Genomic DNA, 23378 nt, shown 5'->3' on the forward strand with positions numbered 1-23378 from the left:
ATTTCTCTGAATAAAATGAATAATTAAATAGAACCAAACCTTCTTATTCATTTCTTACTCTTGTATATATTTTTTCTAATTTTACAAGGTACCACCCTTACAATTTCCCAATTGATGTTCTGATAAGCGAGGTTCTACTATAGATACATTCACTAACACATAGTCAGGAAGCGACAATCTCCAAATTCCCTACCTACCATCCAAAAAAAAGCAGGATCGATCGCAACCGCATTCCATCCTTGAAAGGTCTTCGCCGTCCGTTCCATCCTAGACATCCTCTACCGAATCTCGTCTCATCTCGACAAGCCAACAAACCTCATCTCAATTTCTATTCGATTCAAAACTCGAGGACTTGTTATACTTAACCCTTGAGTAGCGTAATTTCTCTTGTCGTTGGGGGAAAAGCAAGAAAAAAAAAGAGAAGGAAAGAGAAGGAAGCAAAGAAAAAGAATAGAACGTAACAGGAGAAATAAGAGTAACAGACGGAAAGAGAGAAATAAAGGAGAAAGAGAAGTAGTAGTAGAGAGAAAGAAATAAGCAAGCGAGGTACAGAGACCGAATGAACTTTGACTTTTCGCGTACCAGGGAAGTCGCTGTCTGCCTCGACGACCGGAAGCAGCACGGGGGGTAGTGGTGGAGGTAGTAGCGGCGGCGGAGGCGGTGGAGGCGGTGGTGGCGGTGGTAACGGTGGTGGATCCGGTGGTGGTGGCTCGGGTGGTGGAGGGAGCGGTTCTGGCACCGGCGGTGGTGCGGCTGCCGGTGGCGGTGGTGGTGCCGGTTCCCTAAGCGGGGGTGGGATCGTTGCTGTGAAGCAAGAGACCACCGTCGAACTGGCCAGCTTGGGCCACGGCTCGTACACGATGGTCGACTCGACGACCTTTCTGAGCAGTCAGCAACAGAGGGTCAGCAATCCATCCGAGGACGACGATGTGCCGAGTCTGCCCAGTATGTCCCATGCGAGATGTGAGGTTACGTTTGTGTCCCTTTGCATGGGCATGCGTCGCGCTTTTTCTTTCGTTCGCGTTTTATTTTTCTTTCTATTTTACGTTTTCATTCTTGTATTCTCTTTTTTCTGTTTTGCATCGTCAATTAAATCGATCGATAGTTCTCGTGTTTCTTTTTCTTGTTGTCGCCGACGGGAGAGTACGCTTTTCTGTGTTTAGAGAAGAGGGTGTAGGAGTTTATATAGCGGAGTGAATTTCAGTATGGAAAATGTAAATGGGTACTGTTAGGAATTAAACATAAATTTATGTGGAATTTAATTTTTATAGCTGTGTAATAAGCTTCACATATGGTATTTATATAATATATTTTTAAGAGCGGTACTTGTATATACAAATATATTATTCCGTTGTATAAATTACTCGGGACTTATTTTTGAACTATTGAAATGTATTGAAAATTATGAAAAAATTTCTCTGTATTAATTATTAGTAATAGAAACGCGTTACCTTTCCTGGTGTTTTTTCAGCTATATCGAAAGCAAATACATTGATCGTTTAGTTGTTTAATAGCTGTAATAGTAAATTTGATTTTTTTAACAACTCTAGTACGTCAAATATTTATCCTATTTAATCTACAAGTTACATTGGAAACTTACTCGAAGAAGTAGTAAGATGTATTTGATTAGTGTTCTCAAAGTTATAGACAACAGTGTAAGAGTTGAGTGGCTGAGAGTAGGTAATTTAAATTGTTGAGGGGAGGAATTGAATGAAAGGATTTGAATTTCGCCGTGGCGATTCTTCGAAGCAAAGGAGAGGTCGTTTAAAGTTCTCTGTCTTGAAAACTGAAGTGAAACGGCTCTGGTAACTGTAGCGATAATGTAGTTTGAAAGTACTGTAATTATAGAGATCTACAACGAACTCGACCATAGATTTCGCTGGTCCATATTGGCTTACGTGAACTTAACCTGGAAAACGTGCTCTCCCATATCGAATCGTTGCATTCTAACATGTGAAAGATAGCAACAAATGCATATATAGCAAAGACTAACCGCAGTGTTTTTCTTTTTTAACCATCTATCGCTTATACATATACATATTTGATTCATGCTATACGTATTCAAAAATTTACAATATTTCTCTCTGTGTTATATTTGTTAATGATTCGTGCAACACGTGTTGAAAAATTTACAATTTTTCTCTCTATGTAATATCTCTTAACGTATAGTCGTTTTAATAAGTAGAATGTAACTGTTAAATATTTATTTTCTTGATATTTTTATTAATATAATCGTTGAAGAGTGAGATTTCAACCCGACATCCTGATGGACTTTCGTAGATCCGGCACAGATCAGCGAGTTGCTCTCAAAAACGATAGCGGATGCACACGCAAGAACGTGTCTGCTGTCGACGGAACAGATCCAGGAGTCTTTCCGGAAGCCGCACGATCTCTCCAGATTGATCTACTACAAGAACATGGCGCACGAGCAGCTTTGGCTTGAGTGTGCCCAAAAACTAACCACCGTTATCCAGCAGATCATCGAGTTCGCCAAGATGGTTCCTGGATTCATGAAGCTCTCGCAGGACGACCAGATTGTTCTACTAAAAGCTGGTGAGTAATTTGAATTTATATTCATAATCAAGCTTTATTGGAGTAGAGAAATAGAAAGTAACAGTTTAAAGTTACAGTAATAAATTGCGGCGGATTTTATTCGATTGTGAATCATAAAATGGTATATAGAACGATGTAAATATTGCTCGAGTTAAATAAATACTGGTGTAGTCCCACGCCTTATCTTGGAAGAAAGAAAAACCGTAACGGGCGTGTAAGATAAAAGTCTAATCCCACGCACGCAATCATTCACTAGTGCTAACTAAAGTTTCAATTTTTAAGGTTGTTTAAATTACTATAAATAGAATAGTACTAGATAAATAAAACTTGAATATATCGAGGAATATCGGAGAAGAGGTAGTGAAATTCAATAGATGCTAACTGTGTCAATATTAACCTTATACATTTTTAATAGGAAAGTTAAGACTCTATGAAGTAAAATTTATCTTATTGAAAGATTACCTTGTTAAAGATAAACACTATTTAAAGATTAACTGTTAACTCAACGCATAATAAATTTAAATTATTGTATAATCAATTATTTAAAAGCTTATAATTAACCGTATTATAATAAACCGTAAAATTTATATTTTGACATAAAAGTAAATTTTGTAAAGAGTTATTATTAAATACTTGTAAAATACTCATTAACTACTTGTAAGCTGTATATATATTATAAAAAAATATTTGTCATTATTCTAATAAAAAAATTTAATTAAATACTGTTATCAAAATATTTTATAAACATTGTCTTATATACGTTTAGTTGAATACATTTATGTATGTTAATTTTCTCAATTAATTAACTACTGCTCATGACGTTTCCAGGTTCCTTCGAGTTGGCTGTGCTACGTATGAGCAGGTACCTCGATCTCCAGCAGAACTGTGTCCTCTACGGTGACACCATGTTACCACAGGATGCGTTTTACACGACGGACACGGCGGAAATGAAACTTGTTTCTTGCGTGTTTGAGTTAGCCAGGAGTATCGCCGAATTGAAGCTTACGGAAACAGAGCTGGCGCTTTACAGTGCAGCGGTTCTTCTTAGTCCCGGTTAGTGAAGTTCTCAACCCTATATTATTACTTTAGAATGCATTTCTTTTCCTTTCAATCACATAACGCTAAAAAAATATTATCACTCGTTACTAATTAAAGGTATTGTTATAGTTACGTATTCATCTATCGATGCAATATATCATAGAATTATTTTACATGAAAGAAAAAACACGAAGAACAGCAATAGCGCCTCATTAAGCAGAATAAATGCAATTATAACCTTTGATATCTTTTGCTTCGTGGAGTCAAAAGGATTAGCTTCCTAGCCAAGTACTTTTGACGGTAATCGATTCAGTAACTACAGAGTGGATGGTATTAAAATTCTCTTAACTAGTTAGCGTCAGAGTTCTACAGTAAAATCTAAATTCGACTTAAGAAAGATACAAACTAAAAATAATGCCATTAATTGAAGCGATTAAAAAAGTTGCTACCTATTTAAAACACATACATGGCACTATAAATGCCACGATATCAAGTTCCTCTCGTCCCTTTGTCCCTGATTCATTCTCCAAAATTATCCAGGAACTCGGCCCCCCAATTATCTCCAGGCCGCTTAATTCGTCCCATTTCGTCACGACGCTCCTCCACAAAATTAATCGCCGCTTATAAATACTCGTTCGACGGAAGTATCTCGTTCCTCTCTCCCTTCCGTCTTCCCAATAACCGTTCCTGCATGCTACTCCTTCTCAACAGCCGACAACCTCCACGAAAGGAATTGAATCCCGCTAAACATCCCCGCGGAGGCGAGGGTCGGAATGGCCAGAAATAAACAGGTCCAAAAATAATTTCAGATCGGCCGGGACTGAAAGGGCTCGCGGAAATCACGAGACTGTCACAGGCGGTGATCAGGGCGCTCAGGTCGGAACTGGATCGTAACCACGTGTCGCCCATAAAGGGCGACGTGACGGTGTGCGACGCGATCCTCGCGAAAATCCCACAGCTCCGGGAGATTTCTCTGTTGCACATGGACGCTCTGGCTAAATTCAAACGGTCGCAGCCGCATCTCGAGTTCCCGGCCCTTCACAAAGAGCTTTTCAGCGTCGACAGCTGAACGATCGACGCGGCGCAGGGCGTCCCGACGTTGACGAACAAAGCGGTACGCGAGTAGCGCCGGGCCTTGCTCTGTCAAGGTGAGTTTCACCGTCCGGAAATGAATGAACACAGAGAAAAAGAAACGAATAACATTTTTGGGGAGGACACGATGAAGCGGGCAACCGCGTATCAACGACGACGTTACTGCGAGGTTGGGCATTGAAGCTACCTAGGAAGTGTCGCTCTGATAACCGCCCGGAGGCGCATTCTTTTTGGAGGCCGTGCGCTCACGCGAAGAGTCGAAGGGTTAAAAGAACTTAGTGCGAGTAATGAGATACCGTCAATTGTCGTTCTTCTTTTCCATACTTGATACGTACTTTAATTCTTACAAGTCGTTCGTTCAAAAGCAGGACACAAGTTTTCGCATATGATTCGAGTCTACTGGATATTACGAAGAAAATAGTTATCTTTTCTTCTTCTGTTTCTTTTTTTTTCTTCCTTCTTTTTTTAATCATACTATGTACTCGCGTTTGCTTTCATAGCTTTAAATGAGAATGCTTAAATAAATAAGGAAACGGATAGTGTTATATAGATAGATTTAATTTATGAAAAAGTTCATTATATTTAATTCCCGCTCGTGTAGAGCCTTTGTAATTTAATCAAGCGACCAGAGACATCGTTGTGTGCTTAAGTACAAAAGGATTTATGTTATAAAAAGATTTATTTTCGCCCGTGACTTGCACGATTTTCTTTCAAGCCCTCCGATTCAACCAATGAGAGTTAAGATCCTCGAATCGAGTCGTAGACACGAGCGAATTGCGATTCGAAGTCGAACAAGTGGTTGTTAGGCCACATACAGCTTTGTACATAAATTCTCCTTTTTGGTCTCGTTCCTATTGACGAAAATGTATAACGATGATAGAGCATGACCATTTCGTAACCGAGATAACAGAATATCTTTAATCTTATCTGTAAGACCTGCGCAACCCGATTTCACGATTGCCCAAACAACCAACTTCGTTTACAGCTCGTTATGCTTCGGATCTTGAATTTTACATGCAAAGCATGGCCTGGCTTTAAAAAGTCGGCGATTTCGAGCGGGAAACAAGTAACTGCGGTTAGCTTGCGGTCATTGTAAGTTTCTTCGTTAAATTTCTATACTTTTATTCGTCGTTATAAATAAGGAGAAGGAGAGAAAGAGGGAGAAAAGAAAACGGACACGTAACTTGTATTTTTTTGGTCAGAAACTGCGTAGTATCGTTTACGATTATTATTATTATATTATAATTATAACTATTATTATTACTGTTACTGTTACTATTACTACCATTATTATTATTATGTTTATTAACATTTCTTTTTATTTTATTTTTATCATCTTCCCCTCGTTTCGTTTTTTAAAAGCTCTCGTTTTGTTTTTTCCTTTTTCGACGTGTATAAACTGCCGTAGAATAATTCGCGCTAAGCCCTCTTCTTCTTTTCTTTTTTCCTTTTATCTGTTTCGATGTTTCTCCTTTTTTTATCTCCTCCGCAAACATTAATTAATCGTATTTGTTAAGTGAAAGTTACCTTGGTGTTTCTGAAAGAAAAATACAGGGTTCGCGACGAAAACCGAGCGTTCGACCAGGTAAAACGACAACACGGACGTACAGAGTCTACCGGGTTTTTTTACGCGTCTCTTTGAGCACACGTTCTGGGTTCCTCTCGAAGTTATAACCCGCGACGCTAACTAACTTATTCTCAGCTTGTCACGTGCTCACATGGAGCGTTAAACGTTACTTTTTTCTTTATTTTTTTTTTTAGCTGTTATTATATAAATCGACAGATTATTGTGTAAAGCAAACGAATTTTGAATTATACACGTTTAAATGTCTCATCCTGGGACGATTTTGTAAGAAATAATAAAGTATTATAAGCGACTTAATCGTTACGTGATGTGCTTTTTCTAACCTATGAAAGTTTGTAATTATGATATAAATATAAGAATCGTTTTCGTCACGCGTTTCGTTCGCGTTCAGGACTAATTTAATTACTCTTCATCGTAGGTTCATTCTAAAATCGATACGAATATGATGCGTATAACGATAACCACGACGCTAACATTGCGTCCTCTGCGTTTGTACATATTGTATAAATTAATCTCGTGAGATGATCGAAATGATCTGCCGTGTCTTTTAATTTGTTTCTTCCGGTGTTTGCAAAGGGTTTCTGAAAACCCGGTAGGCTTCTAGCGATCGCCAAATCAATCACGGAATTCGAGCTTTCTCAGCGCGCGAGTCAAAAGTTACTTGTTTCTGATCTACAGTGATCCTTCCTAGGGAGCATTGAGTCGGGACACGATGGCATGCAAAAACGAACTCAGGATCGTAGGAGGAACAGCGTGAATGGAAAGCGTAGGGAAACGGGCGTGTCGAGGCAATCAGAACGAATAGATGACAGCAAAAAAACAACATTTAGAACAGATTTCAATAATTTTTACGAAAAGAAGAAATAAATTTTAAACGAAATTAATTAATTAATAATACTATATTATTGTATTAGTATTGTACTTTTTAAATTTTAATCAATTATGTAATTCTTGCGAATGGAATTAGACACTGCGATAAAAATGTTAGGAAAAGAAATTCAATTGTTAAAATTCTTCGTCCAAAATGAATAGACTATTTGTTTTCACAAATTACACTTTATTTCAAAATTTCTTCCAGATGTATGTTTTCTGTCCTTAAAAGAGGAGAAACTCCAATGACTTGAAATAACTATTCAATTTGGATAGAGAATATTAATCATTCAAAGCCATAAAAAATATCTTGTAAAAAGTCGAGCGGAGGTAAGGTTCGTCCCGCTCGGTCTGACCATGGCGGGACGCATCTACTTGCGTTCTTTTAGCCTCGATAGGTAGGAGTCGCCGCATCGGAAGCTGGCGCCACGAAAAGGGAAAAAGGACAAGAAAACACACACACACACGCGCATTCATGAAATAAAAAAAAGAAACACTTGGACCCGTCTTTATCGACTGAATAGTTCTATACTCGCGGTGCTTACGACAGGGAGCAAAAAGGTACAAGCGTTTAACAGTATATTCGTCTCCTTTCTGTTGCAGATTATTTCCTTCGTAATGAACGTATTGGGCCTTAAATAAACATAACATTGTTATATATAAAGTATACATAAAAAGCAACATAAAGTATATATGAAAGATATATAGAAGTATATATATATATATACATACATATATATATATACACACAGATATAAAATATATTATATATAGCGAGAGAAAGTGTACGAAGCGTGCGAGTTTGTGACAGAAAGAGTGTGTTACGATTACGTGCGTGTGGGAGAGAGCGAGATGAAAAATACGTGCGAATGGAGCGAATGAAAGAGAAAGAGAGCCGGAGACGACAAGGAATTTAAAAAGAAAATTAAGAATTGCAGTAACAGAGGACGAGAGAAAGAAGCGTGTGAGAAAGATAGCTGCGTGATAATAGAATTAATGAGAGAGAGAACTGAGAAATATCGGTTGTTATGATGATACATACATAAAGAAGTATATATATTGTATTAATTAAAATAAAGTAAAAAAAGTGGTTAATTAAGGGCCCCGCCAGGACGGTCCACGGACGACATATATAACAATATATACATATATCTATATTACGGGGGACTGGCGTGTACTAAAGAATGTTGGTCGGGTCGTCGCTCGCGACATAGAAACTGAATACATTTAAATAAACGCAAACGGTGCAAAAGCAAAGAATTACCCGAACGAAATAGCGTCGACGAAGGGTATCGGCGTTGTGTTCAGCTGGAGATCGCATCGATGTTACGAGGAGATGTCAACGCTATATAAAACAAAATAGATGAAACGAACGAAGGAAATGGAATGTATGAACGAAAAATGAAATAAGGGAAAACGTCGACGCGATGTCTAACTGGCCACGCTGTTCAACTCCCGCGTTAGTGGTTCGCATAGTTCCCTCTGAGCTACTTTAGACTCTATATATGTATAAACACACACGCATATATATACCATAAATATATATACATATTAAAAAGGGTGAAAAATGAGCACATTCCGGCGGCACGATCAAGATTCAACGGTCCCTGTGCTTAAAGAGAAGATTTAAGAAAAAGAAAAAAAAGAGGTGAAACGCGAGAATGAAAATATAAAAAGAGGAGTGCTAGAGAGACATATATGTATATATATGTATACATGTATATATGTATATACGATATATACATATATATATATAAAGATAAAATAAAGAAAAGAATGGAACTTTTGTCCCTGGACCGGCCTGGCCGGCTCACGGACGCAACACGTGGATATAAAAATGAAAAAAAAAGTACGAGAAACACAGGCACACGGATACATACACACGATATACACACACCTGCAGCGAGACTAAAAAGAATACGACTAAAATGGAACACTTTTACATACACGATGCCTGCGCGAGCGCGTAGATAGAGATTAATCGAGGTAACATTATGTGCGCATTATAAACATTTTGGTACTGTACGGCACTGTATGACGCATCTCTTTATACGTAAACACGTACTTCTTAACTAAATAATAATCCATCGCCGCGGTGAAGCCTCTCGAAGCGTTTTTACGCACCGTTACCGGCATTCCTCGCTTTCGTCGGCCAGAGGATACTGGCTGGTCACCTATCGTGTCACGAACGAGCGCGCGCCAATTCGATTTCCGTGAGGTCTGAACGAACAACTGCTTTTTGCATTCTTTGAATCGTGTTGTAATCATAGGATCATTTTCAGAGCGATAATTTTAAATATTAAAACAACCTCCTGAACAAATTCGATATTTGAAGAAAATTTGATAAAAATGATTTGTTTAGTGAACTTTAAATTTCTATGAATTTGAATATTATACTATTTAATTTGAAATGAAAAAAAATCAGTTACACATTATAGTTTCGTTAATAATTGGATACTAATGTTATACAACTGATTATACGAAATTTAGTATACATAATACATTTTGTTGTACTCGGTTATTACAAGCCATTTGCGTAATTCCATTCGAGATTGTTTGCGCTTGTTGTGCCGTGTACTCTACTTTCTTTCTCAAAATATTTCTAGTTAGACAAAGACTACTTTAGGTATTTGGTACTAAATGCTAACAATGTAATAATATCTTCAGTACAATAATCACGTATGTAAGTTTAATAGAACTTCCAGAAATAGAAATTACAAATTTCATGAGTAACACGAAACAACGGTGTAAACAAATAAATCTGCTTGACCATTTAAAAACACCAAATAGAACCCCCCGGTCAATTTTTATGTTAAATAAACGTTTTTCTAAATCTTCTAAAAAAAAAAAAAAAAAAAGAAGAGAAAAGGCAAGAAAATAATAGAAACGGTGATAAAAATAGGATCGTACATGAATCTCCATTCCTTTCGTTGCTTTGACTAAAAATAAGAAACAAAAGAAATCTTTTAAAATCCGCTATCACAAACGAATATGAATTATCAGCGAAACACGGACTTCTCAACGAGAAATATTACGGAAATCGCGTTAGCTCGGTGCTCGACGCATGGACTGTAAATGGATCGTGAAGAGACACTTCGTGGATTCAGTATCAATGTGATGACGATCAACGACCAATAGGTTTTTTCTTTTTCGAGAGACGTCGTTTGTTGCGGCCGCACGTTTCACTTCGCTGTTAAATCCGTTTTTTGTACGCGATCAACGATTCCGGTTAAAGACACACACATTAGCGCGTTAGTTAGGTATTATTAAATATAGAGCCGGCCGTTTCTATCGCAGAAAGGGAACGGTTGGGTCGTCGATGAGATGTTATTGTTGGCGAATATCGTTAGACGCTTTAAGGAAAACGCGACAACAATCGGGTGACTCGATGATTTTTTCAAATCGAGAATGATGTCGGTCCTGTATTTTCGACTTTCTATTTATGGCACGAAAAAATTCTAGCTCCGTTATAAAAAAAAAAGCTATGCTCCAAGATCGTGTACCCCGTGAGTTAGTTGCGGTTGCGACGTTCTTCGTGATTCGATCCATCTCCAATCCGCCAGATTGTGACTGTCGTCGATTGAGCAGAGGATATTGTATAGTTGAATAAATTGTAGTCTTGATCTTCTTAATCTCTAAATAAAAGCCGCGAATTTGTATTAGAATTAAACACTCGAAATCACTGAATAATATATAATGAATAATAGGATATTTCGTTAGTTGAAAATTTTAAAGTCTGATTCGATCGAAAGATGAATAAATTCCTCGCTAAATTCTTCGCAATATGAATATTTACATATCTGACTGTTTTTTAAACATCGTTGATAAATATCTTTCAAACTTCGCGTTCGTCGTGATGTCAGATAAAGACAACTGACGATGACTGACTGTCCGTTATTCAACTATATTATTTCTTCTGCGCGTATTCCAAACGCCAGCTCTCGAGAACGTCGAATTAGCCAAGTTTTTAAGCCGCTAAGTTGGAGTTTCGTAGTGCATCGGGAGCGTCGATACTTTACAGTTATAAAGTGTCCCACATTTTTAGCGCAGCTTAGCAGACCGCGTAGCGTGACCGTAGTTGATAGATTTAAACAGAGTTTATAGATAAGTTTTCTTCACCGTAAAGTATCGTCCGCGTCTCGTAACAAAATCCCTTTCAATTTATTGTAATTTAGCGTGACGCTTAATCCCTCAAGTGGCGGCTCTGACTGCCCGAATCATCGTTCGTTGAACGAAATAATCGAGCGCATTTTTTGTATTCGCGAAGATAGAAAAAAAAAGAAAGAAAAGAAAAGAAAAAAAAATGGACAACTCACGTCATGTTACATTAACGTTTCAATTGTTCACAACGTTCACTATTTAATTATATTGTCGAAAGGACGCGCTGCTTAAGGGATTATTCGGTTTTTAATCATCATTTCGTATACTTCGACCGAGTTGAGCGACGTGTCGAGTGCAGACAAAAAAGGAGGTGTAACGAAATAACGAAATAATAAAGTAAAAGGAAACATAGCGACGAAAGTGCAAGAGGGAAACGTGGTATTCTCAGACGAGACATCGCTTATTGAGACGTCGGAGACGCGAGAGTTATAGCGAATTGTGAAGAAAGAGGGAAGAAAAACAAAGGTGAGAAAAGATAAGGAGAGGAAGGACGAGAGAATGAAGTAAGTTATAGGGTGTTAAGGAGAAAAATAGAAAAAGGCAAGAATGAAAGAAAGAGGAAGAACAAGATACAAAACAAATCGAAAAGGAAGAAGGCTCGACGATAGCGATGGCGAATCCGTCACGGTGCGCCGACTGACACGTTTTCGGACGGTTTAAATATACTTGTAGCGAAATTAAGAAATGCATATTATTCTGCCGATTAACGAGTAAGTGCGTAGAATTCGTTTAACTGTAGATAAAGAAAAACACGTACACAGTCACGTACGCGCGAGTGCAAGATACATTACCACCTGTAATCGTTCACCCACGACCACCAAACCCACCCATATATACACAGCGTACAAAACACACAGGTACTGCATAACATGAAACAAACAAACAAACACACACACATACGAACCTACATACATGCATACACAGGCGTAAATACATGTACACAAAACAGTTACATTACTTAGACATCGGAAATAACCGAAGTACGATTTAAGAAACAAAATAATAAAACAAAAAGATCACAAAAACGAAACGAATGGAGGAGAGAAAGTGAGAAAGCGAGAGAGAGAGAGAGAGAGAGAGAGAACGAGAGCGAGAGAGAAAAGAAGAATTAAAGAAAAAAATTAATGCAAAACACACACACACAAAGGCGCAACACGTACACGCGCACGCACGTTGCAATTAGACGTTATTATCGCAATTTGGAGTTAAATTTTATAATATATAATATATAAAAATATATATATAATATATATAAATAAAAGTTGACGGATAATATAGAGTTATATTAAATATCGATTAAAAAAAAAAGAAAAAACGAGTGAAAGAGTTATGTTCTTTAGGGTGGTGCGACTCACGCGCTATCAATTCACCTTTTTCATCTTAATCCCCACCTCCTTAACTTTCTTAATCTTTTTAACACTTCCTCTCACGGTTTCTTTCAAGGTAGTCTTGTTCCCAATTACGCTCTATCTTCCTACGGATTCTGCTTTCTCTCCATTACTCCAGTACACATTATTGTTTTTTTTTCATTTACAACATAAATTATAAAATGAAAGGATGATGGAATAAAATATGTATATGGATCATATAGGTACTATGATAATTTTTCATATTTTATTACATCTTCAGTTTTGTAGATTTTAATTTTTGTAGGTTTTACAACCTATTTATTAGTTTCATTTCTTAGCTGAATTTTTAATTAGTATGTATGTAAAAATTAAAACCTAGAAAAGGATTCAAAATGTGTTATTTTACATAAATAACACTTGTAACTACATATATTTATAAAATTTAAATAACAATTTAATTATTCTACAACTATATGGAATCCTTTTCGAACCTGTTCTATTATTCTACAAAATATTTTCAATGTTCTAATACCAGATTTAATAAAAATAAGATCATCGATATTATTAATAAATTTTCTGTATATTTCATAAGGAAGAAGAAAGGTGAATTAAATATTTTGTACATCACATAAATATTTCTTAATGTTAATATGAATTTATTGTGAGTTGAAGCTGCTTCAAGAAATCCGCGGCGACTAATTCTTCGAAATCACCAAGGAGGGCGTGTTAAGAGTATGGTGATAGAGTGACAGACGCTAAAATGAATACATTTGGCAGTCGTCGTACAAAGTGAGAGAATTTATAAATTTAGTTTAAGATACTTTTATTTTACTAACTTCTCATTATTCGTTTATCACAAAAAATTTGAAAAGGATTCAATGTATCTATTGAAATTAACATATTCATCTTTATCTTTTTGAGGTTAAGTCTGTTATGTGTGTAGTTACTAAAATATAAAACAGAAACATAATTTTTCTATAGCATAAAAATAGCAGTAGGAGCTTTAGTATGCGAGGAAAGTATTTTAAAAGGGGATATCACTATTGGACCAAAAACTATAATTCATCCAAGAGCAAGTATCATTGCAGAAGCTGGCCCAATTATAATAGGTGAAGGGAACATTATAGAAGAAATGGCGATCATAACAAATAGGTAATTTTAATTTCAAACATTTCTTTGCTCTTTCTTACTTATTATTTGACTAAAACATTTAATTATGTTATTATAGGTTACCACCAGATACTCCCGAACCAACAACAATTCCGGTACAAATAATAGGCAATTATAATGTATTTGAAACTGATTGTACTTGTGAAGCATTTAAAGTTGGAGATCATAATATTTTAGAAAGCAAAGGTTACTATATTGTAATTGAGAACTTATTTATTTCTGATGCATCTTATTATAATTTTATCTTTATTTGTAGCTCATGTTGGTCGTGAGGTTGAACTGACCAATGGTTGTATTATAGGAACGTCATGCACAATCACAGAAGCAGACACAATACCAGAAAATACAATAATTTATGGTAACGAATGCCAACGTAGAGAAATGCACGATAAACCATATGTGAGTTTCTATTGAATGTGGGGTTACATTATAGGTAATATTTTGTTGTTTTATAATTTTATTATTTATTTCAGCCTCCAATAAGTCAAATAGAATTTTTGTTAAAAATTTTACCAACTTACCATCACATTCGTAAACCTAATGTAAAACCAACAAAAAATGAAGGGGGGCTATAACAAACTATATACATTCTTAGGTAATATATTTGCGATATAATGATTTAAAAATGCAGCAGATATTTATACATTTAATGTTAATTCTAAAAACTAACAGTGCATTTTAATTGCGTTTCTGTTTTCTAATTGTATTTATACATTCTGCACTATAAAAGTATTATTATTATATGTATGATAAATTATGAGTAGTTTCACATGTAATGTACAATACATCAGCATACAGCCCTTATGAGTTATTTGAAACAAAAATGAATATGGTATGTATAATAGCATCTTGCGAATAATTTTTTAATATAGATTTATTTTCAAATATTTAAAAGTGAACTTACAGAATATTTTGATAATACTTTGAAGTATTAAATAAAATATGCTTCTTATATAAGATTTTATGGTTTACTGTAACATCATAGAAAACCTACATCTATTCAGTGTTCTTGTCACATATTAGGATATAAGAATAGTACTACTGTATCATATTATATTCACTATGCTTTTTAATCAATGAATCGACTATATGTACATTGTAGAGTGAGGTGTATATGTATATCCTAGTAATAAATTTAATTTCCTGCTGTGCCAACAGATGGCAGAACTATCATCTATTTTGAAATCAGTTCTGAAATTTGACGAGAAAACTTGTTTTATAAAAAACTTATCAATTTTATTATATTCTAATTATGTTATTTATTTATTATTTATTATTACGTATTGGATTTGAATACGGTTCTGCAGTTTTTAACATTTACACTTTTTGACAACAAAGTGCAAAATATGAAATATGTTCTATTTCTATTAACAAAGTACCTATATAATTTACTTATTTATTATATAAAATACATGTATATAAATAATTCTATCTACATGAAATTTTTATAATTGAGCATTTTATGAGTACATTTCCATCCTTTATTAAGCTCCAATAATTAATTAATTATTCATATAAGTCGCAAGATCTGTAAATAAAAATATATTTCTTATTATTCATTGGAGCTTAGGAACCTGGACGAAATTTCGCGATATCAGTGAGTCCGTGCGCGTCGGCGATGCGACAAGTTAATATAACTTGATGTTTCTCCTTCTCGACGTTCTTCTCCGGGCGAACTCTCCGGAGAATCGCGGCGGCACAATACTAAACGCTACACCTATGAATATGAATTAGCGTCTCGTCGAGGGGGTTGGATGCGAACCATTTACCGTTTCCGTCAGCTTAGCCGCGTACCACAGTGGCTCTCAATGCGATGCTTATTTAAGCAACAAATGTGCGAGTCGTGTTACTACATAGTTTGTCCGAATTAACTCATTAATCATCTATAGACGACATTTTATTTTGTTTATACTACATAAAGTTCAATTGAACTGCTTCTGAACGATAACAGAAATAATATTCAATTTTTACTCAATTTTATCTATACAGTATAACATAAAATTTTGTTGTTTGGATTATTTTAGTTACATCTAACAATTTCTAATAAAATTTTACGATAAGTAATTATACTATTAAATTTTCTAGTTTATGTGAAAAAACGTTTTATACGAAATTCTGTATTAAATATATTTTATATAAAAATTGAATATTATTCAAATAAAAAAATAAATTTAATATGTTTTATTATGTAACAAATAGAACAACAATTTTTCTGGAGGAATATATGAAGAGGAAACGCAGTTAAGAGCGTAGCGGTTGCGAGTGCCGCTTTATTTTAATGATCGCTCTTCGCAACCCTCTTGAACGCAACTCTTGTCGCGGAAAGTGGTGACCCGAGAGAGCTGTCATATTTTGACGTCCGCAGCGGGCGTTCTAGGCCAGAAGGGGGAGACAAGAAGAAAAGAGATTATTTTTCGTCGCGCTGGGAGAAGCCAGAAATCAGTACGACGGCACAACCAAGGGAAAGTCCCTAATGGCGTAACAACCACAGATTTGTGCAAGGTTTTCTTATCCCTGTTAGAGCGAATTCATTATTGATAAACTTTTAGCGGATGATTTTTGTCTAAATTGAAAAGAGACTTAATTCTTTAGTTGCTAATTTGAAAATACTTCAAACGAGATATAGAACATATAACAAACAACATAACAAATTTTGGATTACGATACTCTTGAAATGTTTCTTCAACTTCAAACTTACTACTAATACTTCACATATTATTTTTTACAGCACTATAATATTCTACGACACTATAACTACATCAATTATGCGGGCCGCAGTATCTTCATAAAGAAATTCCTTCGCAAAAGTAGTTATCCAGAAACAGTAAACTAATTCCACAAAATTAATTTATACAAACAATTTTCTTATAAACAAAATTTTATTTTTGTAGCATATAATTCTAATTTATAAAGGCGATTACCGTAGTTATGGAAAAAGATCATTTTTAGATTTATAACAAGGATTACTCTTGCTTAATAATCGGGCCTAATGGATGGAATATGAAAAGAACTACAACTGCAACTGCAATTGCAATATAAAACAACGAAAATCACGAAGAGCACAAAATAAATTTAGCACCAAGTGGAACTTCAACCGCATTAAAATCATCCGCCAATAATTCAGGGAATAGTTATCGTTGGACGATTTGCGCTAGCGATAGACGGTCCCTAGAGAACGTTTCACGATGATCTTTCGTCCATCAACGGTGGCGGCGATCGTGAACGCGTCAAACAACTCTCGGCGCCCTCGCTCTTGCGCTTAAATTGACGTCCGCGGACAACACGGGAGAACCGCTTTGTCGAGCGGCGAACAAGAGTGACGAGCGTTGCGAATGCACGACTCGCTTAACATTTCCATTGTGAACGCAAACGAAGACTGGAGGGCGAAAAATGTCATGTACGTCGACGGGATCGCGCGTAGAATTAATTCGATATCGCCGCGGTTTGACAGAGATTTCCCGTAATTACTGGGAAAACGTTAATCCATTGCGAATTAAGTCTTTGCTTGTTTTATAGTTAAATAAAATAAGGGTTCTCATGACATTGTATGAAATAACACTAGAATGAGTAAACTTATAACTCAATCTAATATAATTTATCCATGGAAATACGAGGAGTTAATCAAAAATGTAAGAAATGACTCGACCTCCATATCATTCTAAGTATCTTATGTGACCGAAATCTTCGCAAATCATCTGTTCGGTATTGAAACTTGGATGGGTCGTTTAGGTCCATTTAGCGATGAAATCGTCGCATGTCGAGAGATCCATGTCGATACCGTGTACACGATGTCGTCGAGAGCGATCCCGCCACGCGGTCAGCCGAGAGGCGACGAGATAAACGATTCAATCGTGACAATGAATAATACTGGAGCGACGGTTAAACGCGGCAGCGGATCGGATCGGGTCCGCCCACAAGGCTGTCCGGAGGGAAACCACCCGTAAAATCCAAAAGGGGTGCAGTGGAGCGGGAGCGGCAGGGGGCGCCAGGCGACTCTGTGACGCGATTATGCTAACGAAGTTATTCCATTGTAACGCTGTTTACAACGGCGCGCATTAAGGCTACACCGGAACAATAGCAGCCCCCTGCCCCTCTAACTCTCTCCTCCTTTTGCACGAGCCAGGGAATCCTCGGGAATCGCGCGGCCATTGTACGCCCTGTTCGAGAAGGAAACACAAACGATGCTCGATGATTGACAGAAGTGAAAAAAATGTCGAGGGTATAAATGTCAGCGGTCAGCGATCGTGAAAATTACGGCCAGAAAGTTTTGATAAATAGAATTTTCTTGTTGAAATGTTCACTACCTAGTAATTAGTGTAATAAATGCTACATAGTTCGAAATAGAAGTTTATCAATATTCTTAGTTTATAACAGCTCAGCTGCATTTTTTTCTTTTCTGATTAATGCTTACTGTTGCATCATATATTCGATCTATGAAATCGTTAACAACAGTTCGTAAAAAGTACTTTACTGTACGTGAATACCCTTTGCTATTTACGTTATTGTACATACAATTAATCTTATATTTACAAGAAGAAACAAAGGTTATTTACTTATATTCCTATACGTAATACATAAGGCAAAGAGAAGTTGCCAAAACCATCGAACACAATGAATACAAGAGGGATGGAAGGGGCCCCGACCACTCGAGTCTGGTTACACCCTATCAGGGCGCCACTTGACTCGTATTTAACTTTCAAATATATTTTATGCCTTTTGCATTTTAATACTTTCATGGATTCGCTATTTCTACACCCTTCTCTCGGTTCGCCTAATGCGCATGCATTTTCGTTCCAGTGAAATGTAGGCGATTTCGTGTCACAAACCATTGCCACCCCTCATACGCAGCAACACTGTCAACAACATATCTCCAATCCCATTTGATACCAATGCTATTTTTAATTTTACACAATTAAACTTTAACGTATCCCCTTGTATTTTTTAGAAAACTCTTTTGCGTAATACTAATTTTCTAATCTGCTTATCAAGATAAAGCTTCTAATTGTTAAATATCGTACCATATTTTTCTTTCTTACAACAATGATATAATATCTCACTATTCACTTTTCATATTTGTTCACGAATTCGTTTTTCTTCTATGAAAATTTGCGATCGTAAAAATATATGAATGCACTTCACCAAGTCATAGATTCTCCGTTTCATTGGCTGTAAAACTTCGTCAAAATTTGATTTCCTCGCGATAACAGAGAGGCAAAGAGATCAGCGTGGGCGATTCGAGACGCAAGAAACTCATGCACGAACGAGCTCGGCATTTATGTGTCCATCGAAGCGTGACGACGCTTCGACGGGATTATTTGTAGGATTCAGTCGTATACCCGACGTTTCCGCCGAATCCTTTGTACCATTCGCCCGTTACGCCATAGAATATTTTCGAGACGTATTTAGGCTTGTTTCGGACAGCCGGATATTCATCCCACTATTTTTACTCCATTCTATGGCCTTCACTTTCTCTCTCCTTCTTATTTTCTATCCTATGTTATATTTGATCTCTGAAAATTCGATTGAAAATATAAAACGTTATTTCGAAGAGGCAGATATTATCATAAGTAACAAATTTTTGGCAAGTTTTAAAGTCATCAATATCTTTCGTAATGGGGGTTACATAACTTTTTATATGACAGTCGGTGCGTATTTTCTGTTTTTCATAAGACACTATTAAGACCGTGTCTGGGAACAATTGTTTGAAATGATATTTCAATTTTAATCGTGTAAAATTTATCGTTTGAAAGAATGCTGTTTCATTTTCATTATTTAGATACATATGTATTTAATTTACATTCTATATTAAGAATATTTCAATGTTTAAGATTTTATATAAAATACATACTACCTTATCAATGATCTTATTATTCCTGACACAATTACTTTTACTATTTTACTAGTACGTTAAATTAACAAAGAATGCAATTAGCGTACAAGATCACGTATCTGCACAAGTGTCTATCGACATTCAGTGGTTGTTAGCTAAAATGAGAAAGAAGAGCAAATCGAGAGGACGACGACGAAGAAGATTATCTCGTACAAAGTCCGTCTCTGTGATTCTTTGGACTTTGGACGTCGAGCTGCTGTTCGACTTGTCCCTTGCATCCGAATACGACTGCCGATCGCTTTGAAGTACACCGACGACACCGTGTACATATTCTTCCCTGCCAGTATAATAACTTGCGATGAGAAAAAATTAATTAGCCGACCGAGCCAGCTGTGCTCCGTTTAAGTAAACGCGGAGATTAACACGCTTCCGTTTCTTGATTGATTTATGAACAAAGCGGAAGATATATACGAAGGATAAAGTTTCAGTTGCGTAACTTTCTTTTATTTTGTTACTTGGTCTTTATAAAATTAAGAAACGAAATTCAACAACGCAAATAAACTGAACAAAATCTTAAAATGAAATGTTAACGCCACATTAGTCCTTAATCAGATTTTACGTTATTTACTTGCTAGTAAGAGAAAAGTAAAATGTTTTAATAATAAAATTTGTCACATAGATCGCATCATATACGTTGATTTCATATGTAAAGCGCCGACACATAATATAGTATGGCTACGTCGTACCACCGCGTATCGATACCTTTGCCTAACACATCATTACCAAAATTCACAGTTTATTGTGAATACCAAAATGTATTTAAAATTGTATCTTGGGTTAAATAAACATCATTAAAAAAAAGATATACGTTGATTTCATTAAAAGAATTCAAACAATAAAGAAGAAATTGATGAACAATTTCGCAAATATCAGCTGTATAACGTATTACCTCCCTTTTGTAGACACAGACTACTGCGAACGAAAAAGTTACCGTACATACACGTCGAATCAGATAATCTTTCCACTTCGTCCACAGAACAGAAGCGTGTATGCAGATGTGGTTTGCCGAGGGAGAGCCAAGCAGGAACGTAGATGGCATTCCTCTAATTTGTCGGCTCGACTTTGTCGGCTAATCAATCGAGTTCGTGATTACCATGCGCCGCGAGCGTTAACCACGACGAGATTCCACGCTTTTCGTGCTGTATCTATCTACGCGTAATCATAGCTGGAAAGTGTGCATGTGTATGACTAACCTTTATTATCATACTATACAAACTTTCTACGCATGTATGTATGTACATGGATACAGCTAAAGGAATAATGTAGTTAATGGTTCAGGCCACAGTTTAACTTTGACGCATAGTTGAGGATTTCTTAGAAAAAATCAAATGAAATAAAATTAAATTATGTATAAAGTCTTCCCCTATTTATATATGAGTTAATGTGAAATTCATTAATTGATAGGCAGATTACGCAACATTTTACGAAACTTCTCTATGCATGCACCTGGAAGTGAGATTTTGCGGCATAAATCCTGTTTTACAAATGTACTTTCCATGCACAATTAAAAACCGATTACATTCGTTTTGGCGATTATTCAGACAAGCATGGTGAACGTTTCAAGCTCTTTCTACGAGTGCATCTATGTATGTACATATACGCTGGCTTGACGTGCCATACGCGCGTTCGTGCTGCCTGTCGGCAAGCAGACGCACGCATCGCCGCCTTCATTTCACGCATAATTGAAAGCACGTCCCATTTAGCGTCGAGGACGTTCGCCACTTCTCTCGACTGCGGGCTTCCTCTTAAGATAGCACCCGTTTAGTCGTGTCCCGTACGATTAACGTGATTTAAGTATCGTACCCGTTTAACGTCTCAACGAAAATGTCCGCCATAATTCAAGCAGCATGTTTTTTCCTGCATTCTGGCACTTCGTAAACGCGTGATCTTCAATTCTCGTCTATGAAGTTTCATATAGATATATGTTACACAGGCATTTATATCTAATTATACGGTAAAATCTTATTAGACACCAATTAAGAGGACAACCTATTCTTGGAATATCGATTAAAGCATAATTCAGGATGATTTCTTGTATGCGAGATTGGAAAACAAAAGTAAGAATTTATTTCACGCCGTCATCCTTAAATAAATAGTAACAAAAGTATTACTTTCCAAGCATTCTATTCACTCCCTTGTTTCCATCTTACCTTTCCTCCTCCTCTGGGCTTTCCTTCCTGTTATTTATTACACTTGTATTAAATAAATCTATTACGTGTATACTTAAATTATATCTATCCATATTCCGAGAAAAAAAACATCAAAAACAGACTATTAGCAAATATCCGACGAGCAACTTTCGAATAAAATAGTTCTTAGTACCAAGAATGCTAACTACTGCATAGAAGTGTACCCAAATACTGCAGAACGTTATTATAAGCCATTTCAACAGCTCTTTACACTCATCATGCTAACTTCAACTCCCGAATTGCTCTCCTTTGAAACGCATCATTCAACCAAACGCAATAAACTGTCCACCTTTTCTGCTAATGCAGCGTGTCGTGATGCACGCTACGGAAATCCCACCGATTACAGGGCGAGCCATTTTGTCTTCGTGCGTACAAATCCTAACATTTGCGGCTCGCGCTGCGACACGACGATGGATTAGGTTTCGCGATAGGTTACCAGCGTCTCCTTTTCACAGTGTACGATTTGTCGCCACGGCGAACCAAAAACCTTTGGTTAATCCATTACTGTGTACGCGTCGTTTCGGTTTCTACGACGCCCACCAATTTGCTGACCATCGATTTCTGTGCGCTCTCTCGTAAACCGTGGCCCTTCTTCTCTCAGCCGCTGCGGACGCAAATAATACCAAGCCGCCAATCGCGAATTCTAGACCCTTTCCATCCACGTTTTTCCCCCGTACGGTGGTTGCTATCTTTGGAAACGCAGGCGCGGCAACCGTGTCCCTTTTGACGGAACCGGCCACCGTGGCCTCTCTCATCTGACGTTGCGTTCCTCTTCTACTTGCTTGATGGATTCGCGTGTCTCGCGGTTGTCAGGAACTCAAGAAACTGGTGTTCTCTTCGTGGAATCAGAATTGAATTATGGATATAAGAATAGCGGATCTCTGGGTCCTGGATTGAATTAGTAAATGAATTTGGGACGTTACTTAATTTTGAAAATTTAATAAATTGAAGTGTAAAATGTAAAAATTGGACAATATTAGAAAAGATGATTAGTCTAGAACTAAGCGTTTCGTGATAAGGTTTCTGTTGCCGTAGCAATGTTTTTCAATTATTCGATATATTTCGACGTGTATATTCAGGATTCCAGTTTGAGTCAAGATTTGGTTAAACGTCTTATTGTAAATCATTGTGAAAAGCTCGTGGGTAATACCCCATAAACGAAGGAAAGAGGAGAAAGAGAAGCGTAAGAAGTAAGGTGACAAAGAAGGGGAAAGAATAAATTGTCCGAGGAAGATAAAAGGAAAGAGATGTTGCAAAGGAAATGAGTCGTCAAGCGTAGATAGTACTATTTTATCCTCCATTTTAGTAGTATCCAGTTTAGCCGTATTAAATTTGAACTTGCGCTTAACTTATTCTCAAACATCTATTTCAACCATTTGAGCATCATAGTACTCTTCTTTTTAATGAGTTATATAAAATACAAAAGATATATAAATGCAATTATACATAAAGAAGGTATATATTAGAACAAATAGAACGTA

The 23378-nt window shown here is 36.5% G+C and overlaps 2 protein-coding genes across 11 annotated transcripts in view; both read left to right on the top strand.

Moving 5' to 3' along the window:
- The window catches only part of LOC117238980 (probable nuclear hormone receptor HR3), a 114656-nt gene extending 104751 nt beyond the window's left edge, over window positions 1-9905 (top strand). For 4 of the 9 annotated variants that reach the window (XM_033504232.1, XM_033504235.1, XM_033504237.1 and 1 more), the window contains exons 5-9: window positions 586-963; window positions 2281-2553; window positions 3382-3606; window positions 4401-4739; window positions 7742-9905. In XM_033504232.1, the coding sequence (XP_033360123.1) occupies window positions 586-963; window positions 2281-2553; window positions 3382-3606; window positions 4401-4660 (1136 nt within the window). In that variant the 3' untranslated portion in view covers window positions 4661-4739; window positions 7742-9905. Of the gene's footprint in view, window positions 1-585; window positions 964-2280; window positions 2554-3381; window positions 3607-4400; window positions 5020-7741 lie in introns of those variants that run through there. The other 5 variants (XM_033504238.1, XM_033504239.1, XM_033504241.1 and 2 more) reach the window with 3 other exon arrangements.
- A 3405-nt stretch (window positions 9906-13310) lies between these two features.
- LOC117238973 (dynactin subunit 6) lies at window positions 13311-14975 on the top strand. 2 transcript variants are annotated; one of them, XM_033504206.1, is made up of 5 exons: window positions 13311-13437; window positions 13630-13800; window positions 13877-14004; window positions 14075-14217; window positions 14292-14975. In XM_033504206.1, exons 1-5 carry the CDS (start codon window positions 13409-13411, stop codon window positions 14391-14393), a joined length of 573 nt encoding a protein of 190 aa, XP_033360097.1. In that variant the 5' UTR covers window positions 13311-13408; the 3' UTR covers window positions 14394-14975. The 2 variants fall into 2 exon arrangements, with proteins under 2 accessions (XP_033360097.1, XP_033360098.1); XM_033504207.1 differs by having other exon boundaries at window positions 14120-14217.
- Window positions 14976-23378: the final 8403 nt, after the last annotated feature.

This window comes from Bombus vosnesenskii, unplaced genomic scaffold (assembly GCF_011952255.1).
Source record: "Bombus vosnesenskii isolate JDL3184/JDL3185 unplaced genomic scaffold, Bvos_JDL3184-5_v1.1 scf7180000013788, whole genome shotgun sequence".
Taxonomy (NCBI): domain Eukaryota; kingdom Metazoa; phylum Arthropoda; class Insecta; order Hymenoptera; family Apidae; genus Bombus; species Bombus vosnesenskii.